The sequence below is a fragment of the Ixodes scapularis genome, unplaced genomic scaffold (genome assembly GCF_016920785.2).
Source record: "Ixodes scapularis isolate PalLabHiFi unplaced genomic scaffold, ASM1692078v2 PGA_scaffold4__175_contigs__length_147842914, whole genome shotgun sequence".
Taxonomy (NCBI): domain Eukaryota; kingdom Metazoa; phylum Arthropoda; class Arachnida; order Ixodida; family Ixodidae; genus Ixodes; species Ixodes scapularis.
The window spans coordinates 112611324-112625817 of record NW_024609879.1 but is presented as its reverse complement, the minus strand read 5'-3'; the positions used below and the strand labels follow the sequence as shown (position 1 = coordinate 112625817).

General features: G+C 45.1%; 1 protein-coding gene across 1 annotated transcript in view; it reads right to left on the bottom strand.

Annotated features, from left to right (window-relative positions):
* Positions 1-1741: 1741 nt before the first annotated feature.
* Positions 1742-14494, bottom strand: part of LOC121046074 (TNF receptor-associated factor 6-B) — a 46405-nt gene continuing 33652 nt past the window's right edge. The window contains exons 8-10 of the mRNA XM_040499772.2: positions 5450-5524; positions 5260-5325; positions 1742-2059 (exon numbers count right to left, since the gene is read on the bottom strand). Coding sequence (XP_040355706.2) covers positions 1919-2059; positions 5260-5325; positions 5450-5524 — 282 coding nt within the window. The 3' untranslated portion in view covers positions 1742-1918. The remainder of the gene's footprint in view (positions 2060-5259; positions 5326-5449; positions 5525-14494) is intronic.

Below are 14494 nucleotides of genomic sequence, written 5' to 3'. Positions count from 1 at the left end.
CTAATCTCCGTATTTCAAGAAAGGCCGGTTTCCACATCCAGTGGAACGCTGATTTTAGCGGCGAGAGGTTTTGGTGGCGCCCTCGTATGTTTACGTCTCGTGACGTCATCACCTTGCGAACTACAAGTTCAATGGTGTTTGTAATGAGCATGGTGGGAGCTTGAAATCCATAGCGTTCTGAAACCAACACTGCCAACACCGACAAAATGAACGTTCTTCAATTCCTCTAATTTTCGTCGAAGAAATCCTTTGCTGACGTCATACTTCGCATCCCGCCAATAGTGGGAGGCCGATCACAGCGACGCTTTCGATCGCGCACCTCGCCAATAGCGCTCTTAGTAGTAGTAGCACGTGCCGTCGGCTACTCATCGTCTGCTATGAGGAACCATTTTGATGGTGCGATAAAAATCTGGTGAACGCTCCCATTATCACGCGTTTAGCGCAGTCCGCGCTGTGCTTATTGGCGACGTGCGTGACTGAAAGCGTCGCTGTGGTCTGTCTTCCACGATTGACCGAATGATGACTTTGACGTCAGCAAAAGATTTCTCATTGACGGAAATAAGAGGAATGGAAGAACTTTAATTTTGGCGGTGTTGGCAGTGTTGGTTTCGGAGCGCAATGATTTCAGGCTTCAACCATGCTAACTACAAACACCATCGAACTTGTAGTTCGCAAGGTAATGACGTCACGAAAGGTAACCAAACGAGGGCGCCACCAAAACATCTTGCTGCTAATTATGTGTGAACAGGCCTTGATGTTCATGAAGAATTGTATATAATTACCCTTTCTTGTTCAAGGTTCCACCTGAATGCACGGAAAAAATAGCGCGAAATAAAAAGGTAAATACGCCAGAATTCTTATAACTTGGCACTTAGAAACACAAAAACGTTTTCAAATGTAATGGCTTTTTTTTTTTGGAGGGGGGAGGGGGAGATATTAGTTACGTAACACCGATACCAATTCCTTGAATTCGGTAACGCAAGTTATTTATCCGTTACTGTTCATAAAAAATTTAACCTGTAAGTTACTACGTTAAAGGAAATCAAACCGTTACCGGTAACGCCTTTACAGCTAACGCGTCACCGCCAAGACTGGCTGGCACACGCGTTCAACCAATTTGTCGACGGGCGCCTGGTATCAGGCTCGCACCTGATTTCCTAGTTTACGCAGTCGTAGTGTAATGACATGTCACTAAGATAATGACGTGGACAACATACTGTTGGCTAGTCGTATTCACACTACGACTTCGAGTTAATTATAAGATGAGAGAACCTATATATTTCAAGCAATATCAGAATTGCGGCACATCGAATGTGACATGCGCACCCACTTAAATTCCAAAGAAAAAAAATCGCCACATTCTTAGAATGCGTTCCACGGCCAAGCAAAAAAATATGGCGGTTTGGAGATGGCAATGATGGGAATTGTCTATAGTTTTCTATAAAAATCTAATGCCCTTAATGAGTTTCGGACAAATTCAGAACTAACCTTACGCAGTTTAAAACTTATATTTTGCAGTCACATGAAAAGAGGCAATCATGTAGTAAACGCTATGTATACCGTTGTCTTAAATAGGGTGGGATATAAAAAAAATTCAGTAATGTTTACCGTGCTAACCCGAAGATAGCAAATTCACAAAAAAAAAAAAAAAACATCTTTAAGGTTGTCTTCACAAAAAATACTCCGGATTTCTGAACAAAATAAGAATCCGCAAGCCACGTCATGAAGCACGGAGAATGTATATATCTGGAAACTACTCATTTTATTTAACGCCTGAAAACGTGACCTTTTGAAAGCTACAAGTATAATCATAGCATTCTGGCCACTCGCATGCAGTCGACAGAATTGTTGGTGATAGAGTGCTCGAAAGACAGCAGTTCGATACAGGCAAAATCGGAGACAACTGGGGGAGTGCCATTCATTCTTTGTCCACATCACGCAGGCCGTTCAGCAGCCGTTCCAAAGGACCAAGGTACGTTTCGACTCGTTCGTTGAGCGTGTCCACTCTCCTTCGGGTGACTGCTTCCCTTGAGATGCGTCCGACTTTATCTTCTAGGTTCTGGTGAGAAAGAAAAAAAGAGAAGCTACGTAAACATATGTCATACTTTATCACCGCGCCATCACCAAAAGTTTCAATATTTAATTGAAATAGATTGGGTTATATAAGCTGGAAAAAAAACCGGGAAAGACGACCCAAGAAAGACTTTGTGGCAGCCAAGAGTTTTTGCTTTTTGCTGAATATATTGGTCACTGTCTTGTCTGTTTGTCTTAACTATCCCTCTTTCCTTATCGTAAATTACTAACCAACACGCTCAACCATCCACGCGACCCGGTGTATGTGTGTGTGTTTGTGTATGTGTGAATGAGAGCAAAGGGGAGGGGGTGGGGCCAGGGAGCGATCTGGAATTGAACGCGAAAAAGCAACCGAGTATATTCAAGGCGAATTATTCTAACACAATCCGTCATACATAGCATAACTTCATACTACCATTGTGTCTGTGCATATATAGCTTTTATCATAGTATAAAACGAATAAAAGCTGAACGGACGACGGAAGGTATATGGTATATCACCAATGAAGGGGGTATAGTTGTCTAGAGGAGATAGAGGGATAATTATCAATCGGCCCTTAAGTTAATGTACCATGTGTGTAGAAGAATCGTCGAAGTTCAGAGGGTGTTATGCCATATATCACCCCGGTCAATCCAACCAGGACCGAGAGCGCTCCATGGAGCGGTCCCGAGTTCGTCCAGCCAAAGCAGCACCGAGGCCCCAGCGCACATGGCCCGACCAGAGAAACGAAAGAGCTCCACCTCCACCTATCTCCCCTATACTTCGTTTCTGCTGAAGTCCTATGCATCACCTATGCAAGGCGTATACGTGACCTGATCATTTGTGGATCCCTAGCCCGCCGAAAGCGGACAACACGCCGGAGCTCTTCGACAGTCGCTGCAGCGTGCAACGCGCCCGTCTTGGCGCCGCCGCCTGACAGCGTCGTGCTAGTTATGAAACGCTGCTAAGACGTTCTAAGCGATGCTGACAAGAGCTTCAGACGATTGCAAGAAGGGAACCTGGCCACGGTCATCTCTCTACTTGAGCGAGAAAGCATTCACAATCGCGAGCCAGGGAAAGGGGCCGTCACGCGCATGTGCTTTCACATGCGCGTGACGCATGTGCATGTGCTTGGCACATGTGCTTTCCCGGAAGGGGCACTGGCTTTAACGCCAGGCTTGCAACGGCCTGTACTCCTTAAGCTCTCATGCTGAGACTGCAGTTAAGGCTAGAAACGCAAACTAGCCCACGCGACTGGCTTTGAGACGTCCCTTTCCAGTGCAAGAGCTCGTTCTTCAGAAGAACGTTTCAAAGCCCTGATCTCGCGGGCAAGCTATTCGAGGTGAGAAGCTCGCTAGGGGCAAGTCTGATTTCCACACTGCAGAGCCGTATATTGGGAGAGTTTGGCCTATGGGTGGCGCAAAGGACGCCGCCAGCGCTGAATACTGCCCCCGTGATTAGAGCGTAAACTAGAAGGGCAACACAGCGTCGACCAATCAGCAGACCGCGACGTCACAGTATTGAAAACTGCATTTAAAGCGTGAAATTGAAGCGTTCAATCTTGGCGTTTCGTTGAGAGTTTGCTCTGGACCGGCTTGGTAGAACCGCATCTTAGCTGAGACCACCGTGGCTGAGATTGACTGAAAGAAAACAGTCTAAAGGCTGGAGCTCGCGAGTGTCTCGAGACGTGTAATGAGCCCCGCTCAGCTCGTGCGCTGGCATTGGCAGTGCTTTCTTCCCCCCAGTCTCAGCTCAGACGCTGTTTCTAGCAAGTCGGCCCTGTGTCTGGGGCGCACGTTCGTTCATTCTGCCGTTGAATACGGACTTGACGAAAACCTCGTATGCGCCAAGTTTTCAATCACCGAGAGTTATAACTTTTCACTCTAGCACCGCGAAAACGGTTTAAATTAGTCGTGTCACATATTTAGAGCTCACGACCACTGCTAAAGGTTGTTTCGAGTCCTATAATTGGCCCCGAAATTCTCGCCTATTCAAACCAATGTATGGCCAAACTCTCCAAATAAACGGCTCTGCCACACTGCGGGTAGTGCACATGCTACCCACGCGGTTATGTATTAATTTTCATAGTGCATGGAAGCTTGGAATTGCAGATGCTTACACCAGCAGAGGCAGTTGAAGTATCCTCACTCTGGGTTGTGAACAAATTCCACCAGGCGGCGGTGCCAAAACTTTTCGCCGCGAATACTTCGTTCACCCTTAAGCTGAGACTAGAAGCTCCGCCTTCAACGCGAGCTTTCTGCCCTTGCTCAAACAAGTGTGAACACGCGGGCACACGCAACCAAAGCTTCGCGGACGCCAGCCAGCCCGCGTTGAAGGCTGAGCTGCAAGTGGTGAACGGAGTATGGCGCTTGTAGCTTTGGCTTTAGTCACAACTGAAGTGTGAACGACCCTTTATTCGGGCATTGATGGGCAATCATGTAAAGAAGTGCCCCTCACCCGAGCTGAGGACACAACGAGTGTTTTCAGATGTTTTGCTTTAGAAGATAGCACCTTACCTACCTACGTCTTTTCTTTTTTTCTTCTAGGTCATAGGGATTCAAGTTTGAAGGGTGTCTTCATTTATGTCATGTTAACATTTTGATAAGACTGCTGTCTACTTTGCTTCAGCAAAGTGTTCATCATGCTGAAACCTCAAAAGGGGTTGCTTAATGAGTAAATAAATTATGCTTGGGTGGCCATGGAGGGTGTGGGTGAATGCCCCGTCATTGTTTCTTAGGTGGTATCGCCTGCACCCGTCATAATTGCGTGTGGCTAAGTCATCTTCCCAACGAAGACATGAATGTAAACGTAATTTATAACGACGATTTTTGGCATAACTTGACCAACAAAAAAAACATTTCTACAGGGTGTCATGGTGTCTATTATTTTTAGTTTCTATTTTATTATGGTTGTGGGGATATTTATACAGCGTGTAGTTGGTCAGCTGTATTTGAGCAATTTAGCCAGTGCAGTACAACCGCTAGCCTGGGGTCTTTAACGTGCACCACGCAGTAGTGATACACGTCCGCACGCCGGTACGATGCTCATCCAGTACGAAACGGGCAGGGGTGGGGCTCGAACCCAGGATCCCTGGGTTCTGCAGCGCGAGCTTTCGCTTCACGCGCGTCGAGCTGGGTGTGCGCTTTATAGTTTCTATGGCAAATTCTGTGGAGTGTTTGAAGTTCCCAAGTCAAATTTTGAACCTACCTGCAGCACAGTCCTGTGGACCTTAACGTCGTCTTCAAGGTCAATGCGATATTGATCCGCCTCAAGCTGAAATTAGTTTCGTAAGCACCTTTCACCACATGCAAAGTAAGTTGTTCTTCCGAATTAAAGGAAGCTTAAAAAAAAGAAGAAACATTTCAATATTATTCTATTTAAATGTGTTTGCTTGTACCTGACGATTCTCCAGTTCTTGTATTCTTTTTACCAGCTTCGCGTTTTCATTCCTCGCTTCCTCTTGTTTAGACATCTGAAAAAACAACAAAAAAATAACTCGTATTTATGTTTACTCAAGGACGTATTTCCTTGGTCATTCGAAGATACATAAATGTAATCATGATAAGTTGACTTTATTTCCGTGTCACTGAGACTTCAGGATAATACCAACAGGAAAACTATGCGGATTCCATATTCCTATATTTACAACGGGATTTTACATTGCAATGTTTATGTTTACGTAGCGAAGGCACAGAACAACGAAGATTGCCTTCTTCGGAAATTTGGCTTAGGCTTGCAGAACTGAACTGAAGAGGGTGGGATTAAATCATCATAGAGAGCATGTGAGATGACAAAAAAAAAAAGAGGAGGGCTGGAGACAATTCCACACTCTAAAAAAAAAAAGTGTCGATTTAACTCTTTTTGGAGTGTAAGTGGCTTGTCACAGAATCCACTCTTTTAAAGAGTAACTATAACTCTTCGGAGGCAAGTGTATGTTTAACTCTTCCATACAAGTGTTCACTTAACTCTTCTATAGAGAGTAACTCTAATACTTTTGAGAGAGTAAGGGTTACTCTTTTGATGTGTAAGTGCAAGAGTTAACCTCACTCCTTTGTGTAGAGTAATTATAACTCCATGAGAAGTGTTGCCTAAACTCTTTGATGAGAGTACATTTCACTCTTTTGTGTGGAGTGACAATAACTCTATCAGAAGTGTTGCCGAAACTCCATGTTGACGAGTGAATGCTCTCCAGGGAGAGTTACCTTCATTCCTTCGTGTAGAGTAACTACAACTCTGATAAAATGTTGCCTGTACTCTGTATTCAAGAGTTACGAGTACTCGCCAGGAAGAGTTACTCTCACTCCATCGTCTAGAGTAACTACAACTCCATTAGAAGTGTTGCCCAAGCTCTGTATGCAAGAGTTAAACATATTCTCCCGGAAGAGTTGAATTCACTTGTTTGTGGAGAGTAACTAAAACTCCATTAGAAGTGTTGCCTGAACTCTGTATTTAAGAGTTAAGCACGCTCTCCAGGAAGAGCAGTTATAACCTTTTTGTGGGGTAAATACAACTCCGTTAGAAGTGTTGCCTGAAGTCTGTATTAGCGAGTTAACTATGCTCTCTAGCACTAGAGAGCATAGTCAACACGCTAATACAGACTCTAGGCAACACTTCTAACGGAGTTGTATTTAACCCACAAAAAGGTTATAAGTGCTCTTCCTGGAGAGCGTGCTTAATGCTTAAATACAGAGTTCAGGCAACACTTAGAATGGGGCTGTAATTACTCTACAGAAAGAATTGTGTACAGTAAGTACAGCCAATTTTGATGTGTTGCCTAAACTCTGTATAAAAGAATTAGCAACCTCTTCAGGAAGGGGTCACACAAACTCCGCTCAATTATGCTGTTAAATATTGTTTTTAGTGTGCTGTTGAGTGTAAGTTAACCCAGTGAAAAGTAACGGAAACACTTGAAAACAGAATTAGAAGAAAGGAAGTGTAAAATTGGTTTTGTTGGAAAAAAAGCTTGCTAAAAAAAATTAAAAAAAAAACTCTTCTGGCAAGTGACATTTCTAGCCGGTTGAAGTGCGACCACTGTACTTTTCGTTCTGCAATAATTCTATGGAATGTCAATACCTCCCTTGGTGTCACGGTAATTTGGAATACTTTTGTCCTTATTGTATGAGTTGTTCCATGCAACTAGGGACAACTCAAGTATTTTGCAATGAACAGTAGCCCTACAATCTAAAAGCGGCAATGTACATGTTCACAAGGAGATGGTTGCATAAGAAATGTGGAACTGCAGCTCAAAAATGACATGAAATATATAGCATATGAGCCTGCACAGAGGCAGGCAATAGGTTCTCATGAAAAGTCAGCATAGAAAGAAAACAGTAGAATAGAGTTTATTAAACCAAGATTTTAATTTTAGAACATGGCAAAAAAGGCAAAACTGGCACACAAATGTCCTCTGGCTAACAAGTTTTTAACTTTGTGATCAAGTCTAAAGCCAGGACGGACTTTATTCTGTACTTCAAACCAATGAAGTGCCCAATCATTGCGAGCGACTGGCTTGCTTTTTGACGGTAAAAAATGTCGTGGACTCCGTGCACTGCAAGAACGAGCGCTGCGCCAGCCACAATATCCATCACTTCAAAGGAGTGATCCTCCAAGACCACAGTTATGGCACGTGAGTCCTCTTCGTCGATTCGCATCACCAGATAGGTTGGTTGGTCGTGTCCCTCCTCCTGTGAAGAATGAATGCTTAAATGTAGAGTCAGCAATATTAAAAGAGAGGAAACAGCTCGTTATTTCCCTTAGCTAGTACCAGTGCACTTATTTGCCAGACAACGGGCCATTTGCGAAAATTCCAAGAGCCATTCATAGGATCCGCTCCAATAGTTGGCTGGGACTCGCTTTTCTGCCGATTGAGCAAGAGTCCCAACCGAACACTAAGGCAGCACTCATTGCTAGCTCGCCCAGCCGCAATCATCCAAAACCGTTCGTATCCCTTCTGATATGATGATATGAACACCTAAGATAAAGATAAACTACATCCCTCTCTCTCTCTATTTTTTCCCCTTTGTACGCAATGGCAGCCATAAGAGGTGGCATTTATTTATGGCATCCCCAAGTTTGTACCCTATCGGAAGAAGGGGGCAAGGGGAGGGGGCAGTCCCCCCCCCTCCTTCTCCCTGACTTTTGGAACAATTGTAGCAGGCAATATGGGAGAGAGGGACAGAGTTTAGCTTCCCTGCACATCATCCCTCCACCTTCCAAACTGTAGCAAATCGGCTGGCCTCTGCCCATAGCGGTGAAAGACATAGCTCAATATAGACGAGAATCTGAGGGGTGGGATGAATGCAATTTCTTAACATCTGCATTTGTCCAAGTGGCATGCGATATGTTAGGAACATTTTTATAGATAAATTAGTGTGAACACCCTATTGGGTTTCAGTGCTGACTGCCGTATGTTATAGTTTATTTTACAACTTTAGAAAAAAAGCTAGCGATTGCAAGTAACATCTAAGTTTGGGGAGGCCATTCATTAAATATTGTAACTACAGCTGGGGAGGCCATTCATTAAATATTGTAACTACAGCTCTACAATGTGCTTATTCGCAAAAAAGTACCATTCAACCATAATAAAAAAAAAAAAATTATACCTACTAAAATGCACGAATTCTAGACAAAACAAAACAAGACGAAAAAGAAATCTAAAAGTAGCCCAAACCAAGAACATACAAATTAAGATTGACGAGTATTAAAATAACTAATAAATATGCCACATGTCAAAACAGAACATGCATCGCGGCGAGCTTAAGCTCTGCCACAACCGACACTACTAGATAGTCAGCGAGCTGCTCATGTGTGCCACTTCATCGTGCTGCTGCACTATAGATGTGGGCTCTATGTTTTTTATTGCATGCGGATGAACTGGTTGCACCACTCTGAATGCACTGGCAGGCACATGCATTGCAAGGTCGAATTTAGAGCTCTTTTTTTTTCTTCAAATAGTAGAAAGGTTAATCTATAAATTGCTTAGCCCTACTCTTGCAACATCACAGTGTCCCTCAAGCCTTCATCTAGCCTTAAGACATGTTTATTGCAATCTCGACATTTAAGTTCACACCTATATTTCTACGTTGATTTGAAAGAAAAAAAGAAACAGTTTTAAGAATTGCGGTGTTTGCGGCGCAGAAATATGAAGTTATAAATGTACCCCTATTACATCCATGTTATTTACAAGTTATAAATCAAACCGCTGGCCTCCCCTTCAGCTCACCAGTGTCAAATGTACTACTAAATTATCAGTCCAATAACTACTCTTATACAAAAAAAATATGACAGTTGAGCGGAACATGATGCTTAAATTAGTAAATCACTCACATTAAAAAAAAAATTGTCGAGTAAAGACGATTACTGGAAAACACACTCGCATAGCGCGGCGACATAGCTGACAGTCCACAACCACCCGACAAGCTGAATCTTGGCAGAGAAGGACTACTCAGCGGCCCGTGGAATTCGGCTTTGAACATACTGGGAGGACTTTACTACAGCACACATCTACCGTCAAGAAACAGCCATATTTTAACAGAAAACATGGACTAAAAATGACTTCAAACACAAAAATAACCAATCAGAATGCCCCTCACAGACTATTAGAATAAAAAGCACTTCCAAATTACGCTGTACTGGACCTTTCGGGCCGATCGCTGTGGACTACACGCGGACTCGTCGGAGATTCCCGGCCCAGAGTTAGACACGGTTCAAACTCATCGGACCAAAACAAAGCGTACATTGCGCAGCAAGAACACATGTCCCCGATGGTCAAGAGGAAGGAGAGGATCATCTCATTGTCACTCACGTGGAAAAGAAAGCGGTCCGTCGTGTCTTCGGTCCGCCGAAGCTAGTGGTGACATGTATGGTTGGCCACAAAAAAGGAAGATCACCGGTGTGTAGGCGCTGCCGAGAGAATATCCAAGGTCTTGACAATCCGCATGTTGAAGATCGCACTTGACATTAAACCATCGTTCTTACTCTTTCCAGCAAGGGTAGCGTGGATAAAGGAGATGCCGAGCCGCTTCGCCCGACAAAAAAAATGTCCGCTAAGCAATGAAATGCACCCAAACAATTTAGAAACTGACACCACGGTGTCCTGATATGAACATGTTTATCTTGCCATTCTTGAAAAGAGCTATCTCTGCCGGGAAAAAAAGAAAAACGTTATAAAGTGCGAAGCGCATCTGCCCCTTTGCAGATCGCGGATGCGCGTGTTGGACATTGAGGGGACCGTCCCCACCGTCTTCCAGTCCCCACCTTATCATTAGGCCTTGGTTCACGCGATCCCACTTTCTCTGTGTGTGCGTTTGAAAGTGAAGAGGAAGCTAAGGTGTTCGATGAACCAACCGCACTTTTGGTTTTAATCACGTGATCACGCTCCCTCCCATAACTACGCGCAGAGAGCGGAGCAGGCGATAACTGGTCTGGCGGGCGCGCAGCTCCTTCAACACTGTCGACTTAGGAATGAAGGGATCCCTCCTCCTTCAAGGACGAGGACGCCGAGTCCCGTAAGCTCAAAAGAGATTTGGAGAGATTAGTGATGGTGGGTGGGAAAAACGGGAGGGAAACTGTTTGCTCATCACCTTCTCTCGCCCTTTTCGAGAGAGAGATAGAGCTCTTGCGCCAGGCCGAGGGACCTTCGTAAGCAACCCGTTTCGAGGCCATCGGCGCGCCCCTCCACTGAGCTCTTCCCTCTCTCGAATTCTTCCGTTTGTCTCATCTGGTATTTGCTATCCGGGTATTCAAAAACCAATATGGCAGAGATTGCCTAGGCATGATAACTCTAGAACGAGAGGACAAAAAGGGACTGACAGACACGAAGCACTGAACTCAGCTTGAAGCCTCATGTTAAAATTAAAAAGATAATGATAAATCAAATGTCTCCCAACAAAAAGAAAAGGGGCGATATAAATTTCAAGAAGATTGTCGGCCACTTTGACAGGAGAGCATGCGCACAAAAAGACATGCACATAAACATGTGGAATGCGCCACATCGGTAGTCTAAAATATCAACGACATGTGGGCGATCGTACGGGTGTAGCATTATAGCCCCCCGTGCAGAATCCGTGTGCACGCTTCAACCAGCATTGTTCCATGTTTTAACCTAATATCTTGAGGGTCTACAAATGACGGCATGATTACGTTGCACACGCTCGTGAGCACACTAACTGTCACTTAATTAAAAGCAGAATGCCCCGCCGTCACGGTGAGGACCAGGCCACATGATCTGAGAATTCGCGTCATGGGCTTTTGATAAAACTAGCCTTTTGAAGGCAGGGCAAAAGGGAAAAGGGCGGGTGTCAGTCGTGGGGCATTTGACATCGGGCGCTTTCTTGCACCACCCGATCGTACATAGGGCATGAACTTTCTGTAAAGCGGTCTCCTTTGGGGAACTTGGCAGTCCACTGTGATAAGTGCTCGTATGACCCTTTGCTGGATAGAACACAGATTCCGGGCAAGTAGGAACAGAAAACAGAGGGGAAAACTTTGGATGTGTTCAAATTTAGCGTAAAGAAAGATGATAGTTGCATCAGTGCGTCGTCCCTCGTTTCATCAAATAAGAAATTCAGATTCATTTGGCTTGAGGTATAATAAAGTGTGTATCAGTGGCGTAGCCAGAAAAGTTTTTCAAGAAGTGTTTTTTTTTTTTTTTTTTGCTTAAGCTGTTTGAAGGACACACACAAAAAAAAGAGAGGAAACTAAACTGCCCAAACAGTATTTTCCTGTTTCTTAGACGACAAAAGTCCAATCTTCTTTTCCACATCTCGTTCGTCCAATATTTAAAACAGGGAAATTTAATGTTAAATGACGAAAGAACGCAGTCATTAAATATTATAACTGACTTTGAGTAAAAAAGTCCGGACAGGCTCACAAAAAAATTACGGTGCGAGCACTTCAATGCGGAACACTCGAGTATCCAATGACTGAAAACTGCGGAAAAGTGCCAGAGAATAACGAAGTTTAGAATACGATTAAACACAAAAACTGCAATGCGCACTGGGGCAATGAGCTAGTGAAGCGTCACGCTCATTGTTCCTGCACGGATCACATATTTCACAGATTATCGTTTTATAGTCATGTTTTAAATTATTTCCGTTCTTCGTTGTCGTTTTACGAGAAAATGGAAGAGAAAATGACCAGTTTCTATCATTTTGTGGGGTCTAAACATTTAGTGGAAGCCGCCTTCGGTCGATAGAAAGAAGCGAGAGTACCCTTTCGGTGCTGATTTGCATATTCCGGTGAATGTTCAAAAGCGCAGCCCCTATTAGCGGCGAGAAGTTTTAGTGGCGCCCTCCTATGGTTTCCTCTCGTGACGTCATTACCTTACGAACAACAAGTTCGACGGTGTTTAGAATTAACATGGTGGAAGGTTGAGATCATTGCGCTCTGAAACCAACACTGCCAACCCCGTCAAAATTGAAGTTCTTACATTGCTCTTATTTCTTTCAATGAGAAAACCTTTGCTGACGTCATAGTGACCATTCGGCTAATCGTGGAAGGCCCATCACAGCGACGCTTTTGATCGCGCACGTCGCCAATGCTGCGTTCATTATTGACCTCAGACTAGAAGCTCCGCCTTAAGCGCAAGCTTTCTGCCCTTTCAAAAACAAGTGTGATCGCGCAGGCACGCTCAACCAATGCACTGCCGAAGCCAGCGAGCTCGCGTTGAAGGCGAAGCGTCTGGTCTCAGCTTAGAACGGAGTAGCAAGCGCCTCTGGGACGTTGAAGCCCTCGGGTGCTTCAACGTCCCAGTCTTCGGAGTCTCGAAAGCAAATGTTCCGCTTCAGCGCTGCTAACGAGTATGGAGGCCAGGATTTGCAGCAGGCGGGTTACATTAGGATACAAGGCCTCTGGGCAAATGCAAGTTGCCTGTACCGCTGAGACGCGCTAAGCGGTGCGGTCCTTTCACATCTGTGTCAAAACCAGTACTTCCCCAGGAAGTTCATGTAACAAAACGAATGCTCCGCACAGGCTGGAGATTGGCGACCGGCGTCGTTGGCCACAACATCGCTGTCGCCTAGGGCGGACTATGCTGCGTGACGTGAGTCTGCTGGTTCTGTTGGAGACGTTGATGACACGCTTGAAGTTGTAGGTCAATAATCATTCTTAAAAAAAAAAGTCAAGAACCGCTTGGCTCTTGAACTCATTTTTTAAAGTCTATATACGTAGAGGAAGTTCCACGACTCACGTGCTGAACGCAAGCATGTAAACACTACCCACTTCAGCGATTAAAGAAGTCAACTAGGTACGCTTTGAAACCAAATGATTATAAGCATTCCAAAGTTGCTTCAACAGTGCATAGGCTGTCGCTTTTCTCTCTTGCTTCTTTTCTCTTTTTTTTTCAATGATGGGGATGTTTTTAGTGTTTTTTTTTGCGTTTTTGTTTGTGTATTATTGAAGCTAAATAAGTAAAGGCGAGTAAAGCGCGAGACACATGCGCGAAAAATCCATCCGATCCGACGTCCGATCCGGCAATACGACTGCCTGATCCGAAAAATTTGGTCGCTTCAGGCGTCGGATCGGCCGATCCGACGTGCGTCCAACGCGCCAGATAGTTTCGCACGCCGGACGGATTGTCGGATGCGTCCAGCCAATGACAGCACAGCTAGCGCGAACGTCATGATGACGCACTGAGTCTGGCGGGACGAAGCGAACACGATAACGGGACGGGCGAGGGGAAGCCGGACGCGTGAATCCCGCTGACCCATTCGAGAAAGATGGCCCCAGCAAAGAATGCACGCGCTAGCGAGAACAAGTTCCAAACTTCGCTCGTGCGAGCTGAACCGTCAATCTGGGACCAGAGATCTATGAACGCGGACCTCCGCTGAAGTGCTTGGATCTCCTGGGCGGAGCCGAACGGATCGTCGTGTCGCGTGCAAGGTCGGAAGCGTGTGTCTCAAACTGTCGCGTACGGCGATTCGGAGCGGCGTTCGGACTGTCGGATCGGACGTCGGATCGGACGATTCTGCCGTCCATGTGTCTCGCGCTTAAACCCTAAAAAAAATACAAGACAAAAAAAAAAAAAAAAAAAAAAAAAAACGCCAAGCTGTTAGTTATTTTGTCGTCCGGTTTTCTCCTCATTGTAGGGTTCGTAAAGTCAGAGGACTGCTATTTTGGAGTTTTGTTGCGCTGCCCTCCTTGTTGCGCTGCTGGTCGAGTCTTCGACACTCGAAAAGTAGGGGAACTTTAGTTAAGCCGCCTGCATTCCCCGAGGCGAGGCCAGCATCCTTCGAGGTCAGGATTTCGCGGCTTTTGTGACGTCGGGAACAAAGCCATTCGCACCTGCGAGCCTGAAGAAAGGCTTTGGTTACTCCAAGTTTGGAGAGAGCTGTTCGAAGAGCCGGAGCCGGAGATGTATTTTTCCCACAGTCCACGGACAGCGTCGTCTTCGTTTTGGTTCGGTATGTTTTGGGCACAGCCCCTCGCCGTAGTGGACTGTCGA